At 45.2% G+C, this 20,725-nt stretch overlaps 2 protein-coding genes across 6 annotated transcripts in view; one reads left to right on the forward strand and one right to left on the reverse strand.

Moving 5' to 3' along the window:
- Positions 1-4,837: 4,837 nt before the first annotated feature.
- Positions 4,838-7,767, reverse strand: CCN1 (cellular communication network factor 1). The gene is made up of 5 exons (XM_082339463.1): positions 7,456-7,767; positions 6,941-7,154; positions 6,235-6,591; positions 5,898-6,109; positions 4,838-5,794 (listed from the first exon to the last, which is right to left on the reverse strand). Exons 1-5 carry the CDS (start codon positions 7,516-7,518, stop codon positions 5,492-5,494), a joined length of 1,149 nt encoding a protein of 382 aa, XP_082195589.1. The 5' UTR covers positions 7,519-7,767; the 3' UTR covers positions 4,838-5,491.
- Positions 7,768-8,009: 242 nt separating this feature from the next.
- DDAH1 (dimethylarginine dimethylaminohydrolase 1) overlaps positions 8,010-20,725 on the forward strand; it is a 248,109-nt gene continuing 235,393 nt past the window's right edge. Inside the window, exon 1 of one of the 5 annotated variants that reach the window (XM_082339398.1) lies at positions 8,010-8,196. The gene's annotated coding sequence lies outside the window, so the exon portion shown is untranslated. Of the gene's footprint in view, positions 8,197-9,950; positions 10,476-10,890; positions 11,034-20,725 lie in introns of those variants that run through there. The other 4 variants (XM_082339394.1, XM_082339396.1, XM_082339397.1 and 1 more) reach the window with 4 other exon arrangements.

Raw genomic sequence — 20,725 nt, forward strand, 5'->3', positions numbered from 1 at the left:
TCCTTTCAATCTATTCTTAGTTGGTACTCATTCATTGACAAAACTCTCTAAGAAATTTAAAATCTGGTAGGAAGAGTTAAACAGCCACTGACAGTGTTGTGGTTTCATTGCTACAATGAGGATTTGCCTGACAAGCCAAAGGATGGAGCACTTTTTTTCTGTCTTATAGTGTGTGCAAGCAAGGGACTGTGTCTTATTGTATTCATGCAGATTTGGAGAAGACTTTTCTCCAGAGCTTTTATAAGGATCTCCCTCTAATCCCCCACCCTGCAGCCATTTCAGTTGAGGTGGATCCTGCTGGTTCTGTATGGAACTTGGGGTTAGTGTTCTAGAAACCTTCGTGAGTTGCCCCATGCATCTGGTCAATGCAAAATAAATCCCGGAGCCCTTCCTGCATACATGCACAAGCACGGTGAGAGGCCTAGAGGGATCGTAGGTGTAACTAGCAAAGCTTTTGCTTTTTTCTGACTGCTCAAATGCATTCCAGTTTAGAGAATGGACATGAGTTTCTTCTCCCCAAAAGGTTTTACTGCACGGGTGCTGTGATGGTTAATTTTATGTGTCAACTTGGCTAGGCTATGGTGCTGGTTTGTTTGGTGGAACACCAGTCTAGATGTTGCTGTCATGTATTTCTTAGACAGGATTAACATTTAAATCTGTCGACTTTGATGTAGTGAACCACTTTAGACTGGGCCTGGGTGGGGAGGGAAGGTTACTGAGAATGTGGCATTGATGCTGAGAACTGCATGACAGGAAGAAGCTTAGATCAGGGAGCTTGGCATTTGGGGCAAAGGAACAGCTAGTGCAAAGGTCCTGAGGAGGAATTTACTTGGCTTATTTCAAAAAGAGCGAAGTGGGAGCACAGTAAGCGAGGGTAAATGAAGGAAGTAGGCAGGTTCCAGGAGCTGTGTGCCAAGTAAGGAGTTGAATCTTATTCCAAGAGCAATGGGAAGCCATGGAGCCTTTAAGCCTCCTCTTCTTAACAGGATTGACCTGTTCTGATTTACATTTTTAAAGAATTACTCTGGCTTCTGTAAGGAAAATGGATTATTGGAGGGCAAGAATGGAAACCAATGATGTTTCAGTTATCTATCGCTGTGTAACAAACAACATCCAAAATTTAGGGCCTTAAAATAATCATATCGATTTGTGCATTATTTTATGGGTCAGGAATTCTGGGGACTCAGCAGGCAGCTCATCTCTGATTTACAAGATGTCAGCTTGTAAGGCAGCTGGGGCTGGAGGATCCACTTCCTAGATGGCGTCTTCATATACATGTGGTACCCAAATGCCCCCTGACCTTCCTCTTTCTCCACATGGCATCTGATCCTCTCAGACCTATCCATGTGGCATGGGCTTCTCAGTCTGCTAGTCTCAGGGTACTGGTACCTCTTATATTGAAGCTGCTTTCTAAGAGAAAGGAAGTAGGAGCTCCTAGCCAGTGTTGTATTTGGAACTAGCACCATTTCACATCACTTCCTAGATATTCATTGGTCAAAGCAGTCAAAGAGTCCAGCCAGCTCCAAGAGGGTAGAGAAGTAGACCCCATCTATTGATGGGAGAGCAACAGGGTCACATTGCAGAAGGGCGTGTGGGTTGGAAGATATTGTTGCAGCCACCTTTGGAAAATACAATATGCCACAAGTAAGGAGGCCATTCCAGTAATTCAGGCAAGAGATGATGGTGTCTTGATTTGGATGTTTGCACTAGATTAAGAAAGGGGTGGATTCAGAATAAATGAGCGGAATATATGAGAACTGTAAAGTACTAACAAATGCAGCTAAGTACTTGTTTAATTAAATTGCACTTTGTAAGATTACGTGGATGAGCTTTGCCCATCACCAATAAAGTAAGTCACAAGTAAGTCTGTTGTATTCATAGGACACTTGTATTATTGCTGTGCTTCACAATGTGCTTTGTTTCAGAGAATGAGTTATTTAGGACAGGGACTTAATGAGGCCCAGATATTGGGGCTACACAGGGAGAGGAAAAAGTATGGACCTACATACTGTGAGATCCAGGGATTGTCACATCCTATAACCAGGGGTGCTTTAGAGAGTAAAGAGAGCCTTACATTTTCAAAGGCTTCATGGAGATGAGTGCTTTTGTCCACAGAAAGACCTGAGCAGTTTTCACCTCATACATTCAGTTGCTTGAGGAGACAAAGTTTTTAAGGTATGGGAGTCAATGCACCAAAGAGAGTATATAAAAAATAATTTTTTTTGGTGACAAAAATGTGGGAATCTATTGTTCCATTTTAAAACAGCAGAGGAGAATCCAGAAACTTGCCCAGGGTCACCCAGTAAATTAATGGCAGAGCTGGTGTAAAAGACGTGCCTCCTGATTCTAGTCTGGGATTCTTTCCATGGTATCATCTGCCACCCTGCCCAGAGCACAGCTTTGTTCTGTACTATGGTCCCACTGTACACTTGCTATTGCTCAAGTGGCTTTCAAATAGCGCCAGAAGGCAGGAAAGAGGTTGTGAACAAATCATATCTGGTCTCTCTACTGGTAAAATAACTAAAATGTACTCTGCTAATTTTGATTCAGTTGCAACTCTTTGTGGAGCGGACAGCACATGCGCTTATGTGGGAATCATCACCATGAGACCACTTACTGTGCTGCTAAACGTCCCAAAGAATATTTCTTAAAATTCACTAAATTCCTAAGATTCTGGGGTCACATTATAACTCTCAACGCTTACATCTCTATCAAAACCAAGACAAAAAAACAGCTCAAGAACACCAGGGTCTTTTAGACTGGAAAGTGGTTACAACACAAGATTTTTAGCGTGTGTGGAGGTTACATATAATGTACATTATAATGAATGTTTATATATGCAACTTCTATTTTATATGTGCAATACACGGTTTTTTATTGTGTTTTCTCAATATTTGAAGTAGGCAGCATTCCATTCCAGATCTAGATAAAACTGATATGTTCTAAATTGCATAATTTTATTCTCAATTACTTTTAATGTCTTCACTCTTTTTCTATAGCCAAATCAAATGGACATATTTTGCGTCTATTTGTGTTCTTTTAAATTGAGTACTCTTATTTATATAGAATCGTCACTTGTGTATCACTCAGTATATTTCTTATGATGAGATTAATGACCCAAAGATCCAGTGTTTTCCCATGCTAGGTTTGTTTCACATTTGAACTTAATTGGACAAATATTACCTCACTACATACTTAAAGGGTCTATAAAATATTGCTCCTTGATCTTTCTGTAAGAAGCAATTTGCTGGGCTCTAGCGTTGGAAGACAGTACCTCAGGATTTGTGCCTGGGAATGTTTAAATTTTGCCTATGGATTTAGATGTCTGTTTAACAAGATTGCACCACAAAATCCTCACAACTTTATTATATGTTTTACATGTTCTATTGCGCTGACAAGTTTAACTGCATCCAAGACTGAGCCAGGTGTTGTTTAAATTTCCAAATACCTTAAAATTTGAATGCCTCGGGAAGGAAAAGCTGACAACTCAGTAGGCGCACTTGTAATATTTCAGGCAAGATATTGTCAGAATCAGAAGAGTGAAGGCCTTTGCCCATAGATTTTGCTATCACCTTTACATGAACCTTTGTGCATTTCAGTAAGGCTCTAAAACAGGTGCTTAGGCAGTGCTTTTCCATAGGTCTTAACAGAGCATCAATATTAAACTATTTTGAAAACTCACTCTTACAGGATCCCAGAAGCAGTCCCCCTCCTCTCCTTTTAAAGCACTTTCTCTTATTGCCTAAAAATTCAAGTACTCTCTTAACAAAGTGCAGACTGAAATATTTCACTATGGATTTGAACAGGAGCCAAGAGGGTTGATGAAAGGAAAACTTCTCTCTATAAAAGGTTTATTGTCAGTGCTTTCTAAAGATGTAGATTCTTCTAAAACCAGCTACCAGCATTTTCACAAACATTAACACAGCCTTCTCAACCTCTCCTAGACCTACAATTCGGGTCCTTTTAGGCAAGCTCTGCGTCTAGCCTCTGACCTTCTAGATAGCCAATTCAATCTAATTGCTCCCTCCCGCCTCAGTATAACTTATATTATAAAAAGGAAAGGGGGTGGGGTAGCGTGGTCCTCACGCTATTGGAAAAGTACTTGAAATTCCTTGCATTCCTTTGCATTTAACGGTATGTTTACCTAATCATCAGCTTATTAGGATTAACACAAGTCATTGCTTCAAGCTCATTCAGTGAAAACAAACTGACTCCTATAGATTCCAAGATTTTTCCTCTGATCCCAACCATGGGTGAATTTTTAAGTCGTTCTCCCAAGGAACAATGTTAGAAAAATATAAAGTTATAAACAAGTGACCTTATATCACATTATCCAACCATGCTTAATCTTGCCCATGGATTTCAAGGTGGGCAGCCTGGGTTATGGACTGTTTTCATTAAAGTTTCCTCTACCGAAGGGACCTGCACAATTACCTAGTGATTAAAATGATAAATGACTCTACTATACCCACCTCAAAGAGCTTGGGTGATGGAGACCCTTAGCCTTTGAATTCTTATGAAAATAAAGCATTATTATTTAAATCACAAACTTAGCTTCAGATTCCTTCTTGTGCTTTGTACAATGCCTGGTGTTCAATACATGTTTTTAAAACAGATTACTCTAAATTCCAAGATTTTTTTCTGCTGAAGATATAAAAGCAATCATTGTTAGATTTTTAGAGGTTAGTTCCCTGCTCTATCCCAAGCACCTGGAACAGTTCCTGGTACAAAGTAGGTACCCAGTAAATCCTGTTTCAATGATTGAATGCATAAGCTAGATTGTCCCCAATGGTTTTGAACATTCTCTAAAAATCCTGAATGCCATAAACTCAGATACTAGGTAAATATTTCTTTATTAAATGATTAATTCCATAAATAAATTCTTTTCACTGAATATAAAATTAAAATCATTTACAAATTATTCCAGTATTACATTTCCCCTCCCTCCCCAAAAGCTACATTTTGATAAATAAAAACATTCAGTCTTAAAACACCTGATTTCTGTTTGCAATTTAGAGTGCAGATAGCTGCCTCTCATGGACACTCACAGAGTGTCACCTTCTGGAAGGGATGGACCCCCCCCCCCTCCCATTTACTTCTGTCAAAGGATGGAGTCTTTAAGTGTCCAACTAATCTTATTACCTTTTACAACTGTAAAACCGAAAGGGAAAAAGCCTAGAGAAAAATACGCTTACCAAATAATTTACAAACAGAAAACAGAACGTCATCAACACCACAAGCTCCAAAATGAAGCAGTAACGTGTGCTCCAATATTATGAAGCAAAGTATTCTCCAATCGCGGCTGCATTAGCGTCCATGTGCACCAGCACGCCTGGCAGTTTCGAAATACCTTAATACTACTCAAGAATGAGCAGTGCATCCCTTCTACAGTGAGTCCCTTCAGCCCGCCGCCCCCACCCACGCCTCCGTGATGCTGACACTCTTCTCTTCCCACTTTGTCCACCCTCGTGCCGGAAAACCCAGGTAGCGTTTAGTCCCTAAATTTGTGAATGTCATTGAACAGTCTGTAGAAGGGAAAGGCTGCCTCGTTGGCATGCGGGCAGTTGTAGGTGCATCTGCAGGACTGGATCATCATGACGTTCTTGGAAAATGTCTCCCCATCTTCGCAGCGGAACCGCATCTTCACAGTCCTGGTCTGCTGAGGCGTGCAGCAGCGGCCGTCCACGCAGGAACCGCAGTACTTGGGCCGGTATTTCTTCATACTCGAACATCCAGCGTAAGTAAACTTGACCGGTCCGGGGGATTTCTTGGTCTTGCTGCATTTCTTGCCCTTCTGTAAGAAAGGGAAGAGAAGGGAAGTTAGTGTTTCTCTTTCTTGGAAGAGAGGTTCCCATCTCACCCAGGGGACCAGTCTACACGGCACTGCAGGCACTTACTTTCAGGCTGCTGTACACCGGCTGTCCACAAGGCCGCACTTCACAGATCCGGGTTTCTTTCACCAGGCGGCATTCAGGGTTGTCATTGGTAACGCGTGTGGAGATACCAGTTCCACAGGTTTTTGAGCACTGGGACCACGAAGTCGTTTGGACGATACATTTCTGGCCGTGTGAAGAAGGGCTGTACAGAATGCGAGGTTCCATTCCAAAAACTAGAGGGACAAACAAGAGGGAAGATTCCTCAGACGCACACCGACACGAACAGATTCAAGTTCTCATTTCTCTGAAGTTTCAAACTAGGAATGGGTTTCAGTACAATGTCTCAGTCTTCACTTACCGGGGAGCCGCTTCAGGGAGCCGCCTTTTCCAATCGCAATTAATTCATTGTTTCTCGTTAACTCCACCTCCGAGGCATCGAAGGCCAGCTCCTTGCCCAGGAGGCCGTCCCTGTCATCCATGGGGTCCTTGGCACCATCCTCGTCGCAGACCCACTCCTCACAGCACTGCCCGGTAACTTTGACCAGCCGGGGGTTGGGACAGCCCAAGCTGGGGAGAGAGAGTTCTTGGGGACACAGAGGAATGCAGCCCACGGCGCCGTCAATACATGTGCACTGATGTTTACAGTTGGGCTGGAAACTTTCCCCATTCTGGTAGATTCTGGAGTTATATTCACAGGGTCTGCCCTCTGACTGAGCTGCAAAGAGCACCAAAAAAGAAAGGGAGAAGAGAATAAAGTTAAGATTCCGTACGACGGCCTGAAACTCAGACATATTTTCTGCTGCTAAATTCAATTGATGCTAAAGTTTCCTACGATTCCCCGGAGACTCCAGAGCAGAACAATAAGTTAGTCAGGAATCACTTTTCCGTATGCGCTTTTCGTTGGGCCCAGACACACTGAATTGCATTCCAGACTGCTGAAATCATGTGCCTTTCTGCCAAGCTACCAACAACAAAGCATCACCATACATGGTCGCAAAATTACTAAACTTCTGGACTACGGGGACTATTCTTTTTTTAAAGGGGCCAAACCACAAGCATCTTACCTCTGCAGATCCCCTTCAGAGCGGTGGAGCTGGCGCCGAAGTTGCATTCCAGCCCCTTGGTGTGGTCGCAGGGCTGCGTTTTGCTGCAGTCCTCGTTGAGCTGCTTGGCGCAGACCTTACAGCAGCCGCAGGCGTCCCGGACCAGCCCGACTCCCGGGGCGCACTTGGGCGCCTCCGTGGGGCAGTGGCAGGCGACGGGGCAGGTGGAGAGAGCCTGGAAGGGGGAGAGGACACGTGTGAGGCTCGGCGCGGTGGGCAGGAGGGACGCCCCGGGAAGGGACGGGGGTATCCGGCCCGGGCGGCAGGGGGTCTCTGATCCCGTCCAGCCCGGCCACCCCGGGCGGCTGCGTACGCCGGGAGGGCCCCCCGGCACGTCTTCAGGGCGGGCTTAAAGAAAGAGCTCCCCCGAAACGCCCCGCCGAACTTCGGAGTCTAGCTTTATCGGCCGCGGGCCATCTGGGGAAAGGCGAAGGGGCTGCTAGAGCGGACGGGGAAGCGGTGGCCAAAGAACTCACCAGCTTGGCCAAGTGGAGAAGGGTGACGGCGAGGGCGAGCGACCTGGCGGTGCTGGAGCTCATCGTGGCGCGCAGGAGGGGTCCAGGAGAGCGCGGAGGCAAAGACGCCAACACACCGGTGCGTAGCGGCCGGGCCGGCGCGGCTGGGGCGGTGGGCCGGGCGGTGGGCCGGGCGGTGGGCCGGGCGGCGGGGAGGCGAGAGCCAGGCAGGCGAGCGGGCTGCGGGCGTCCTTCTCTCGAGGTCCTTGCCGGGGAGGAACGGAAGGCGCAGATGCTGCTCGGGGACGCTCTCGCTCGCGGTCTGCCCCAGCGCCCAGAGCCCGCCTTTTATACGGGCCGGCCGCGGCGCCGCGTGTTGCAGTGACGTCGACTCTGTCTGCGCGTTCCAGAATTCTCAAACATCTCAGGAATGCTGGTTGGCGCGGGCTCCTGCCAAGCGCCTCCCCTGGCTCCGTTGCACTTTTTTTTTTTTTTTGTCCTGGACCCGTCAAGAAAACAATCTTCCGTTTTTTCCACTTTAAATAACGACTTCTATAGGGGAGGGCTCTTCTTGGAGTGATGGTGGTGATGGTGGTGGAAGGGCCGAGGGGGGCGAGTTCAGAACTTTGCCTGGATTGGGAGGGTGGGAGGACCTGGAGGGAGGAACAAAAGTCGTTTTGTTTGGTGATGCCGAGTTGACCGGGCAGCCTTGGAACCCCTCACCCAGGAAGGCAGCGAGCTGTTTGCTTGTTTACAGCGAAGGTGAGAGTCAAGTTATCTATTGAGAGAGGCGAACGGAGAGGGAGAGTGTCTGGGAGCCAGGAATCTATCTGAGGACTTCATAGAAGCGTGCTCGGATCAAGTCCCAAATCTTTGGCATGGTGTTTATTGGACAAGTGAAGTGTATTGCAAATTAATACCCGAGGTGGCATTTATGAATGAGAAGGGGAAAAAAAAAATCAACTTCCCCCATCGTCTGGCAGATTCCCAGGCAGAGGTCTTCCCCCGTCCGCCAACCCCCACCCCCTCCGCTTTTTGGTATGTCGTACTTGTTTGTTTTTGGAGGTTCCCACTTTAGTTCCAGCCCACTGCCTGGGTTGGAAGTCCGAGAGGAAACGAACGCAGGGAGCTCTCTGGGAGGCGGACTTACACTTCCTCACGGATGCGGGAGACTGGGTAAGCTCTTCCAGCCTCCCACCGCGGGCGGGAGGCGACGCTAACTAAGCAGCCAGCCAGAAGCGGGGGGGACCACGGTGGAGTGATTTGTATTGAGATCATCACCTGTATATACTGCAAAACCAAACCAGATTCCAGCACCATTGTGCCCAGTGGATCTCTGGAAAAAGCAGACTCCTTGACGCTGAAAGTTTTGTGGGGCTTTTTAACTCCTTTCCTTGGGACCATTTAGAAGCCTCCCATTTCAAGTGAATTGCAATGCTTTGCTCTCTAAATACAGAGAAATAAGAGATTTAGGATGTAATATTCTGTAGTAAAAAAAAAAAAAGTTAGCAATTTTAAGGTCCTATTCTACCAGCAACACATTCAGTAGAAGACCTCCTACAAAGCAAGTTACTTGAACTTCAAATACCGTTAGTGTGATGGACAAATGTTCCCTCAAAGTTTAAAAAACTATCTTCTTGTGTAACTTTCATAAAAACATACACAGTAATTATGACAGTTTCCCTTTTATATGTGCTCTGGGAGAAATCCTTGTCCTTTGCGATGTTTAGGACTGTTCAGTCTAAATGACTGAGAAGTCTTGCTTAAGAAGGCCTTCAGTGTGACTTTTCTGTGAATGACTCTAATAAACACAAGAAGCTATTGCAATGAAAACACTCTCCCATGGAGAGAACTGTGGCAGGAAAGAGTTAAGTTTCATTCATTCAAAAGTGCTCTTCCAGAAGTCTAAGAAGCTTTTACTAGAGGGAGAAGGATGTCTAAGGTTTTGTTGGAGGGATGTGGGGTGGTGAACTTACTTTTCAAGACAATAGACTGTCAGGTGTTCTGGGCCCTGCATCCTGCCCAAGCCAATTCATCAGTTATTATTTAGAAAACGTTTTTGTTGTTTTCCTGTGCTCAACTTTCGTTACTGTTTCCTTCTTAATGAAGTGACTGGGGATGGGGGTGAGTAGGTACAGTACAGGGTGGGAGGAGGTGGTGAAGAGAGAATGGAGAGGAGCGTTCCTGGCTTCTGTTGTGGCGTCTTTTCTATTTGACTTCATGGTTGTAAGTATTTCCAGATGGTGAATCAGACACCAGACGTAACAATATTTCCATATTTGGGTATAGCAGTAGCCTGCGTTTTTAACATTTTTCTGCCTCTGTTATCCAACCACAAAGCATTCTTGACAGCTTCAAATGTTGTTAAATATAGACTTAACTTCTGTTCCCAGAGCAGGAAATTCTTTGGAATTCCTTGTTTTTCACGCAATCTGTCTATCATAATTTAAAATAAAATTACAGTGGATGATCCAACTGGCTCATGTACACACCTTGCTCCTTTATGGAAGTTGTGTGTGTGTGTGTGCGCTTGCGCGTGCGTGTGTGTGTGGAAGAGGGGGCTCAAAGAGATTCAGTCTGCTGCACAGCATTCAAAAACACACCATTCCAGAGATTCCTTTAAAAATCAGATTAAAGTTTTCTAACAAGGGTTGTGTGCGTTTGTTTCTGGACTTCATCTGGGGAATCTTGGAGGATGAGTTTGCCCCAGAGGAGAAACTTACAGAACCTCACCGTCAGCTGCCCATTTAAAGCAGGGGGTGTGTGATGGGAGGGGGTGGGAAGCTGCAGCAAACAGGGCCAGGACGTTGGGGAGCCGGAGAGACGGGAGTAACCTGTGTACACAGCCTTTCCATATACTATGTCCTGGTGAGACTGCTAGTAAACGACAGCCTCAGACAAGAGGAATAGCAGCTCGTCAAGTCCTGCTCCGAGAAGGTCCAGAAACCCCAGATGTCCCATCGCCTTCTCCCCTCCTCTGCTGAGAGCTGCAGATCAGTTCACGTTGACAGATTGAAGGGTCAGTGTGCAAACGTTCACGGGTAAGTGTCTTCGGGTGCTAATTCTGCATGGCTCTTTTGCTCTCTTTCCTCTCTCCCTCCCTCTCTGGGAGCCCCAGGAGGGAATAAGGGGCCGCCTTGTTTCCTTGGGCTGCAAGGCACGGAGAAGGGGCTGCTTGTCTTCTCAGCTCCTGGCTTTGGACTGAGCGATGGGAACGTCTCTCGCGCACTGATGCCAGGGAATTTTAGGTCACCAAAAGAAGGGTTCACTGTCTGGCGGCAACTGAGAATAATAATCACCCTAAATCTGGCGACTCCGGTTTCCTAGCCCTAGACCAGTGGTTCTCAAACTGTGGCCCGCATCAGACTCACCTGGAGGGCTGGTTAAACGACTGACCCCACTGGCCCCACCCCCAAATTTCTTATTAGTTACACTTCTAAGAAGTCCCGAGGTGATGCTGACGCTGCTTGTTCGGGGAATCACACCCTGAGAAACACTGCCGTGGACGACGGGAGTGCCTGCAATAGCTGTGTGTGTGCGTGTTTGTCCTCAGAGGTACTCGGCGGGCTCACAACTCCACCTTTTATAGCCACCTTAAGGTACAGCACAACTTACTGTGACAGCGAAAGGCCAACTTTAAGGTGGCGCCCCTGCGCCATCCTATTGCTCTCCGCTCCCCCAAGCCCCACCCCACCCCGACTGACTGCAGGGAGAGCCAGAGAGCCGGGATGGCGGCGGGAACTGGGTGGCAGTGGCGCTGGGAAGGCCTCAGCTGCCCCCGGGACCCCTGCGGAGACGGCGGGCTGGGGGGATGGGGAGAGATCCGGGGCCCGAGCACCGGGACGCGCCCGGCCGCCTGCTGCCCGCCGCCCCCTGCCGGCTGCCCGGCCTGCGCTCCCGGAGTCGCGGCGGTGGCCAGGACTAGAGGTTTCCGGCGGCGCGCGGCGCAGGACGTTTCCAGCCCCAGCCCATATTTGGTGAAAGTCTTTCAAGACTCCGTCATCCAGCTCCGGGGGGCGGCGGCGGCGGCCCTAGGAGGAGGCCCAGCAACGGCGCGGCCGCCGAGCTGCTGAAAAGTGCCCGCGCCCGGTCCTCGGGCCGCCCGGCCGCAGGCGGGGCTGGCGTGCGGGTGCGCGCGTGCCGGGGAGACCGCGGCCGCCCGGCCCGAGCCCGCACCCCTGAGAGGACCCGGCCCGCCCTGGGCTGCGTGGGTGGCTGGCCGGGAGGGCGCCGGCCCGATTGTGTCACTTTTCCCGTCCACCCACCCCGCTGTTGACTCGTCGTCCCAACGGGGCAGAGAGTTGCCGCGCTGTGCCAGACTTGCAGGGTACGCCCAGGTGCGGGGCTGTGTGTGCGTTGTCGGAGCGTGGCGTTCGTTCAGACATCAAGCCCACCCGAGAGCGGGGACGTGGAATTGACTTTGGGGAGAAGTCCCCAAGGGCCTGGATCCCGTTATCCCTAGAAGGGAGAGAGGCTGGAGCTCCCTCTTGGTTTCTCTTGGTCTCCCACATCCCTTCCTCCCTTCCTCATCAGTAAGTTCCGTGGGGGCAGAACCCCTGGATAGGAAGCCCTAGCTCTGCCATCCACTAGCCTGCAGTCTTCAGTAAACTGCACATCCTCTCTGGGCCTTGTATACTTCATCAGTAAATTGGGAAGGGAGACAGCAGGTAGTAAAACTGGAGCAGTCCCTTTCAGGGCTAAATTTCACGCCATCCTCTCCTGATAATAACAGAAGCCAACGCTTATATAGGGCTCACTCTGTGTCAGGCACAGTTTTGAATGCCTGCTATTTATTGACTTATTTCATTCTCCAGTGCCCCATTGAGGTAGATCCTCTGGTTAACACCATTTTCTATCTAAATGAAGAAATGGAGGCACAGAGGGTAAATGTCTAGCCAAAGGGCACTCACCTAGCAGGTAGCAGAACTGAACCCAGGTATCTTGGTCCCAGCAGGCCTTGCCCTTAACCGCTGTGCCTACTCCCCATCTCTTACTTTAGACGTTCAGGCCTGTCCCTTCTTCTGGAACTTAACCCTTATTTAACTCTATCACAGCTTACCCAGATGTTTCAGGATAAATGCATCAGATAGAAAAGTAGTTGAGAAGTTAACTGAAGCTGTGTGAACCTCTAAGAATTGCCTAATGTACTGACTCTTGGGGAAGAGGGGGAAAGGAGTGTTGCATTTCAACAGAAAAAGCCATAACGCAAATAAGTTTACGTAGTGGACTTTTAGACACCTTGGCAGAGGGTGGGGAAGGTATCTTGGCCTTTGGGGTCCTTCTGATACCTTACAAGCCACATTGATCAGGCAGTCCCTGCTTCTGGAATAAGGCTTGGCCTGGTAGGAACTACATTTGTCACTGAGGTGGTTTTCAGTGTCACTTACTTGATAGTTTATCAGTCTGAGTGTTCCTTATGGACCCAATCTACTTTTAACTTGTTTTTTCTAACTATATGTTATGAGTATAATTATCTATGTATCTGAGGACAAATTGTTTATCCTCTTTGAACCCCAGATTTATTCTGATCTCATGGTATGTCATGGTACCATGGTAGGCACTGGTGACATAAAAAAGAGGACTTTAACATTGACCTTCCCCGAAGGACTTCACAGTCTGTTCCTGAAGTGCATACAAAGTGCTGTGTGGACACTTTCGGCCCTGGGGAGTGAAAATGGAACTAATCTGGGTCTGTAAGGATGAGCAAGAGTCTTCTACACGGAAGGATATTTGAGACAGAGGGAACAGAGCCGTGACTATGCATAATGAGGACCCGCTAGGGAGGCTTGACCATAGAGTCCCTTTGGGGAACTGGCAAGAGAGGTCAGCTGGGATCTTCCGCAAATGGCCTTGCCCGTGGCGTTGGGACTCTGTCTACAGCCAGTGGTGAGCCCTGTGAGTTTTTGCCTTGGTTTCCTCATTTATAAGATAATGGGGTTGCGCCAGCTCAGAGGATATGAACTGAAGCGCTCACAGGGATCAGCCAGGTAAACAAAATGCCATTCCAAGGATTTTTGCCAGCCGACACTGGCCTCAGCCTGGGGGAACCATGGGATGGTGTGGACTCTATGGGGGGAGGGAGGTGCAGTGGGGGCTAAGTGGTTGGTAGGTGAAAATGTAGGTCCAGTGTTTGCTTGTTTTCTCAGTTTTTAAAGAGATCTGGATCTTTAGGTGAAGGCTTTTACTTTTTAAAATGTTGGTAATTAATTAGAACAATGTTAAAATGCCATCAAAGTTAATCTTGGGAAAACCAAAGAAGACAGTGTGAGGGAGCTGCCAGTTGTGACCTCCAGACTGAATGTCTCTAAGAACCTGTCCTGCTCTGGCATTCTGTAACTCTCAGCCTCTCGTGAAATGTTAAGGAATAGCACCATGGGCTCCATTTAATTGTCAGTTTGACTAGATTTTCATTTGTTTAAGAATCATGGCTGTCACTTGACTGACTCAGTTGTAAGAGTTTACACTTTATCAACAAAATTGGAATCAGTGTCTTTTTCTTATTTTCTACTTTCCACACTCCCCAAACACCACTCAGTCTCCCTCTTACTTCTCCCCTTGACTTTATGTTGTAAGCAGCAGGCACTCCTTTGGCAGCATGCTAGGAAACAATTTTTCTAGGGCATTCGTATCAAGTGGGAGCTATATCTGTTTATTTCCTCCACCTGGCATCTGTCCACAGGAAGCCAGGCATTTCTAGCCCCTTTACCTTGCAGAACTTCTTGTTTTGTGATAACACAGAAACATTTCAGAGGAATGAACTGGAAGGCACCTCTCCCACTCTACCCTGCAATCTATCTTCTACACGTGCTTGAGCAATATGAAATATATTAACTATAAGTCACTATCAAATGGGTTGGTTCCAGATTTAGGGATTAAAAATTAACCTTCACCTCTTCTGGGTTTTATTTCCAGAGATACCTGTCTCTTAACTGCCCACTTAAAACCACACATACCACATTCAGCATCTAGAAAGGATTTGATCTGGGCACAGTACATGAGCACACAGATAGATCCTACAGAGAGACTGAAGCCATTTATTCATGCCAAATTTTGCGGGACCGAGGATTAAGTGTAAAGGAGGATTCTGGCAGTTGGGCTGATTATGTGAAAGAAGACATAAGACATGTTTAATACTCAGCAGGAGGCTTGGCATATAGTAAGTACTTAATAAATTATAATTATTTCCACAGCAAGCACCACGGTTACCTTTACTTGTACTACAATTAGCATAGAATGAGCTAGACTTATTCTCTAGAGAATATTCTGTATTCTTTAGACTAGATGAAAAAACTTGATGAACTCTAGTTAAAAAATCATTTGATAAATGGTATATAGCTGATGTGATTTATAAGATCCACCCAGGCCAGGATCCTGGCTTGCACTGGGGCTCCAGCAATCATCTAAGAAAGCACTCAAATGGCCTTGCCTGTCATGGAATTGCAACTTTGCCTACAAGCAGTGTCGAGCCATGTGAGGTTTTGCCTTGGTTTCCTCATCTGTAAGATACTGGGGTTGTTCCAACTCAGGGTCATGCACTCAAGTGCTCCACAGATCAGCTAGATACAAAACACCACACCTGAGGATTAGTGCCAGCTGACACTTGGTCTCAGTGTTTGGGAGCCATGGGGATCGCTATGTCTATGGGGCCTGGGTTTTGCCTACCAAAGGCTAAGCAGTTCATATATACATATATATATATATGTGTGTGTATATATATATATATATATATATATATATATATATACATATATATATATACATATATATATATAAGATGTTAAGGTAGAGCAGAGTGTCTGTCTCCAAAGACCATTCTTTTGAGGAAGAACATGGCGTTTGCCCTCCATGAAATCCGCCTTAAAGTCTAGGCACTTGCCCCCAACTTCTTGACTTCCCCTTAAAAACTGATTGTGGATTCCTCACTTAAATATTTTTCTAAATGTGAGCCTAATTTTGTCTTCAGTCATTGTGGACCCCACTTTCTTCAGGAGAATCTGGTAATGAATGAGTCAAATAATAAAAGAGGGTTTCCTCCTCAGGGACCCTTGCCTGAGCTTGTTCCTGTTTTCTCTGAAGAGAAAGAGATGTGTCAGAGCAGAGGAGGAACTCAGAGATTGAGAGATACTTCTAGCCTAACTTAGTCATCACCATTGACTTTATTACCTGAGGCCGATGGTGCTGCTACCACCCATGGCGCATGGTCACCCTCATATCACAGCTGCTCGGCATGGAGCCCTCCAGGTACCCACCAAGCACTCCCTCTGTGCACCTTGTGCAAGGTGTCCCTGAGCCTTGGATGTGGGCATGGGTGTGGTGCCCAAGGTTATGGCAAAACATAAAAAGCGTAGAGCAATTTGAGGCTAGTCCCAGATGTTTCTCTGACGTTTTTTTATCCCCTCTCCTTTAATTAGGTTTTAGCTTTCAAAAGAAAAACAAAGCTATTTTTAAACAGTCAGCTCTTTTTTTTGGTACTTGTTTCTAACTTTTTAAAAAATTGAGATATAACTGACGTACAACATTATATTCGTTTTACGTGTACAACATAATGATTCAATGTATGTATATATTGGGAAATGATCACCACAGTAAGTCTAGTTCACATCCATCACCTCACATAGTTGCAGTTTTTGTTTTGTTTTTCTGGTGAGTAGAACTTTTAAGATCTACTCTCTTAGCACCTTTCACATATACAATACAGTATTATTAGCCATGCTGTACATTACATCCCCAGGATTTATTTATCTTATATTCTTTTATAACTGCAAGTTTGTTCCTTTTGATCACCTAAACAGTCAATTCTTAAAGGAAAAAGGCAATATGTGTTCAATGCTTGAACCTTCTGAGGCTCTGGGAAATGCTGCTGGGGGAATTATAAAGTGTGGAATATATACCAAAGCACTGCAGATCCAGGAGATGATGGCTCAGTTCAATCCTATAAATATGATATGAATGACAGGCTTCATGCTAGGTGGCAATGCAAAGAGAAATAATATCTAGACTTTGCCATTATGGTCTCGTAGCCTAGGGGAGATCTAGATGCTTAAACAGATAGTACAATATAGCGATCTATTTTCTATGTACAGTGTAGCCAAATTGCTCTGGGAGTACAGACAAGGGACATCTAACTTTGAGTCCCCCCCTTTAAAGATGTGAGGTGTTGTTCAGTTTGTATTTTTTGATGGATGGGACAGGTTAGACCCAGTTATACACAGGCACTAACATGTAGGATCCCCTTGAAGCTGGTGATTGCACAGAACATGGGCATCTTCATGAGACAACAGACAACACCTAAAAGTGAGAAACTTAGGATGAGCCTCTGAAAATGCATTAATCGCAGAGAGGACCATCCCCGTGGGTGCTGTTGGAAATTATCACTATGGATCCTTCTTTCTGAGGTGGGAGGGAAGGGAACTGACATTTACAGGGCAACTGACATGAGCCAAATGCCTTAGAGGTTATCTCACCTAATGTTCAAGAAAATCCTCTAAGGCGAGCATTTTGAACATCTTTCTAAGCTTAGGAAGTCGGGGTTCAGAGAAGTTAAACAAGTTGCCCAAGAACAAGCAGTTAGAATGTGACCAAATAAGGATTCTAACCCAGACCTGTCTGACTGTGTCCAGACCCAAAGCCTGTGCCCTTTCTACATGTCTGCTACACCATCCTGACTTCCTGAGTTTCCACTCCCTTTATGAGTGTTTGCTCTTTTTCTATTTTTTTTTATTGTTACCACCTTGCTTTACAGAGCCAGCCCTTTTACCTTTTCTTAGCACTTTCAGATCCATTGATGTTGAATTTTTTGAGCCACTCACTGGTGAGCCTGGCTTCTAAAAGGAGGTGCAGATTAAAGTGAATGGAATCATTATCATCATCATTATAATCAGAGAACAGGCATGGTGATATTAAGCCTGCACTTACAGTTGCTTCCTTGCTAGGCACTATGTAGAATGATTTAGATATACATGATTTCTGCCTTCTAGGGACAGATGACAGGTTCCTCAGGATGTGGAGTTTAATTGGAAATAATGAAGGAAGTATGATTTCGGGATTCTATGTTTCAAAGACAGAGGGAAGTGCCATGGCAGTCTAAGGCTGCACTAAAGTGATACTGCGGCTCTATAAAGGCAAGGTGGTAACAATAAAAGAATACAGAAAAAGAGCAAACACTTATAAAGGGAGTGGAAACTCGGAAGTTAGAGGACTATGTGAAAAGGGTATTGGACAAATGCACTGAAGTGTGTGTGAGTGCGTGTGCTTGTGTGTTGGGGGAGGGAAGGTTGAGGGGGATGGAATGAGAAAAACATGGTGAATTATGACATTCTTGTGGATTCATTATCTTTTCTTGTTAGCACAGCACATCCGGACTCCATTCACCTTTCTTTTCTCTGGGCCTTCTGCACTTTCTAGGTCCTTGCTCTGCTATTTTGAATAGAGAAGTCCTTGAGTCTCAGTCCAGGAGACGTGGCCAGAAAGGGCTACTTTCATAGTTGGGCCATCCTGCAAACACTGTTTTCAAGGGCCTGCAATCCGAAAAACTGCGGCCAAGGAAGCAGGTAGGGGATGAGGGTGGGTGTGGGGTAAGCTCAGGAAAGACTTCTGAAGTGACATAAAGTGAGAATTGAGACAATTTCCACTTGAAGTCCCCTCTCCACTTATTAGGCATTAACCATCTGGAACCAAATGCAGCTAATTTAGCATCATGTTGGAAAGTTTATAATGTGAACCACATCCTAGGGCCAGGGCATCCAGGTTTTGATCCTTTGTAAGCGTCTCTCTTTTGGAATTCAAACTGGTGTCAGCACATAGGAACTAAGAATGGTGCCAAGTTTTGAGTCGCTACTCTCTGCTTTCTTCCAGAACACCGTGGGAAAAGGATGGGCAGACTAGTTAAGGTAAAACCCAGTCCCACCCAAATGCTCACTGAAGGCTGGAAACAAATCCGTTTTTAAATGTTTTAAAAATCAAATTGAACTCAGGAAAGAGGTAATAAGCCTCTGTTCTTTGGTTCAGCTTGGATCTGGAGGCTTGTTTTGTTTTCTGAGTCTCGAGGCTGTCACATTGGGTGTTATCTATAACCCCTTTAGGTTTCTGGGGGGTTCCCGCTTGCCTTTTAAAGGACATTTATTAAATGATTGCACCATGCCAGGGTTTAGAGATATAAAGGTGACTAAGATGTGGTCCTTGACTTTGAGGTAAGCATGGTCTAGAGTGGTAAGAGCATGGGTAAATAATGTGTGTGTGCAAATACTGTGTCCCTTCACAAGGGTGCATTGCACCAGAACTGCTTCTGGATCCCTATCTGAACATGGCCCTATACTAGGGGTGAGGTCTTCTCATCGCACTGGACGGTGTTGCTCTTGGAACTTCCAGTGCTTCTGCAAAGCTTGAAAGAACAGGCTGTGTTTTTCTCTGCTTTGTTTAAACGACTCTGCTTAGGACATAGTATCAGCATGAGCCTGGAGGGTCCTCTGATAACCTCTCCTTAATAAGGGGTTGGATAGTTTTGTTTTGAAGGCCTTTCGCCTTCCCTTTGGTAAGCAATCCAGGCTTCCTGATGTCTATTTATGGCCTTTTAGGTATCTTACATCTTCTGGTGTTCTGATGATAAGTAATGGATGTGTGAATTATATTCTTGGCCTTATCAGAAATGGAGCATAGTGAATCCCAGGATTTCTGTTATATAGTTTTAAAGGTAAACCCAGTTACTTGAAGCCTTTCTCCTAGGCAGTGGACCACATTGGAAGTAGACAGGAAAGGAGAACTTATTGGGCAAGAAGACTGTGTCCTAGGATCCGATTACATTTGGTAGCATTTTAGAGTATTGTTTAATTGGATTCCCCCATTGTTTGTGGTGTGCCATCTGGCGTTATTTCTTTTCTTTTGTTTACTTTGGGTTCAGTTTTCTCTTATTTGTCAAGTTTCTTAATATGGAAACCTAGATCATTGATTTAAGGTCTTTTTTCTTTCTATTATAAGCATTTATTTTATTATTTTTTTAACATCTTTATTGGAGTATAATTGCTTTACAATGGTGTGTTAGTTTCTGCTTTTGTAGATTTCCCTTTAGATGCTCCAACTGCCTCCCACAAATTTTGATATATATGCTTTTATTTTTATTCATTGCAAAGGACTTTCTTTTTTTTAGTATTTATTTGTTTATTATTTATTTATTTATTTTGGCTGCGCCGGGTCTTAGTTGGGGCACGCAGGATCTTCACTGCGGCATGCGGACTCTTAGTTGCAGCATGCATGAGGGGTCTAGTTCCCAGACCAGGGATCGAACCCGGGCCCCCTGCATTGGGAATGTGGAGCCTTACCCACTGGACCACTAGGGAAGTCCCTCAGAGGATTTTCTAATTTCCTTTTTTATTTCATTTTGACTCCTGGTTATTTAGTGTGTTATTTAGGATCCAAATATTTGGATATTTTCCAGGTATCATTCTGTTATTTATTTCTAGTTTGATTTCATTGTGGTCCAAAAATAAACTATTTGATTCTTTTTAAAATATCTTCCACTTCTCTTCTCACTATGTTTACATTTTACTTTAAATACTTGTACATAGTTATAATAGCTGTTTTAATGTTATCTTCTAGTCTCATTATCCCTGTAATTTCTAGGTTTGTTTCTATTGATTACTTTTTCTCCTGATTCTGGATCACATTTTCCTGCTGCTTGACATGTCTAGTAATTTTTTACTTGGAAGCTGTTATAAATATTATGTTGTTGAGTTTCTGGATTTTTTTTTCTTTCTTTAAATAGTGTGGGGCTTTGTTTTGGCAAGTCATTAAGTTACATGCAGATCAGCTTGACCCATGCAAAGCCTTATACTTTCCTAGGGCAGGTCTAGAGAATCCTTTACTCAAGAGATAGTTCAGGCTTACTACTAAGATGTGACTGCTGGTGTCTCTATTGAATGACCTAGGATGTCACTGAGGTCTCTCTACTAGTCAACATCGAATGTCAGGAATGCAATTTAAAGAAGATGGTCTAGGATGGCTTCACTGAGTAGGTGAAGGTTTACACTTTTCTTTTGCCTTTCATTACCGGAGCAGTGGGTATGAATTCTTTTAATGATATTGATCCATAATGTCAAACTGCTTTCCAGAAGGTCATAACATTTTCTACTTCTACCAACAGTTTAGGAGAGTGCCTGCTTCACAATATCCTTGCCGGTATTGAGTTTATATTTAATAAATTATAGCATAATCTCTTGGAAGGAATATGATGAAGCCATTAGAATCATGTTTTCTGAAAACTATTTAATAACTTGGGGGAAAACTCTCAAAACAATGT

Source organism: Balaenoptera borealis (assembly GCF_965194805.1).
Source record: "Balaenoptera borealis genome assembly, chromosome: 1".
NCBI lineage: Eukaryota > Metazoa > Chordata > Mammalia > Artiodactyla > Balaenopteridae > Balaenoptera > Balaenoptera borealis.

Coding starts and splice junctions, on each gene's coding strand:
- CCN1 (XM_082339463.1), bottom strand. CDS start 7,518: ATGAGCTCCAGCACCGCCAGGTCGCTCGCCCTCGCCGTCACCCTTCTC. Junction 6,110..6,234: donor CTCCCTGAAGCGGCTCCCCG/GTAAGTGAAGAC, acceptor TTGTCCCTCTAG/TTTTTGGAATGGAACCTCGC. Junction 5,795..5,897: donor CGGTGTACAGCAGCCTGAAA/GTAAGTGCCTGC, acceptor CCTTTCTTACAG/AAGGGCAAGAAATGCAGCAA.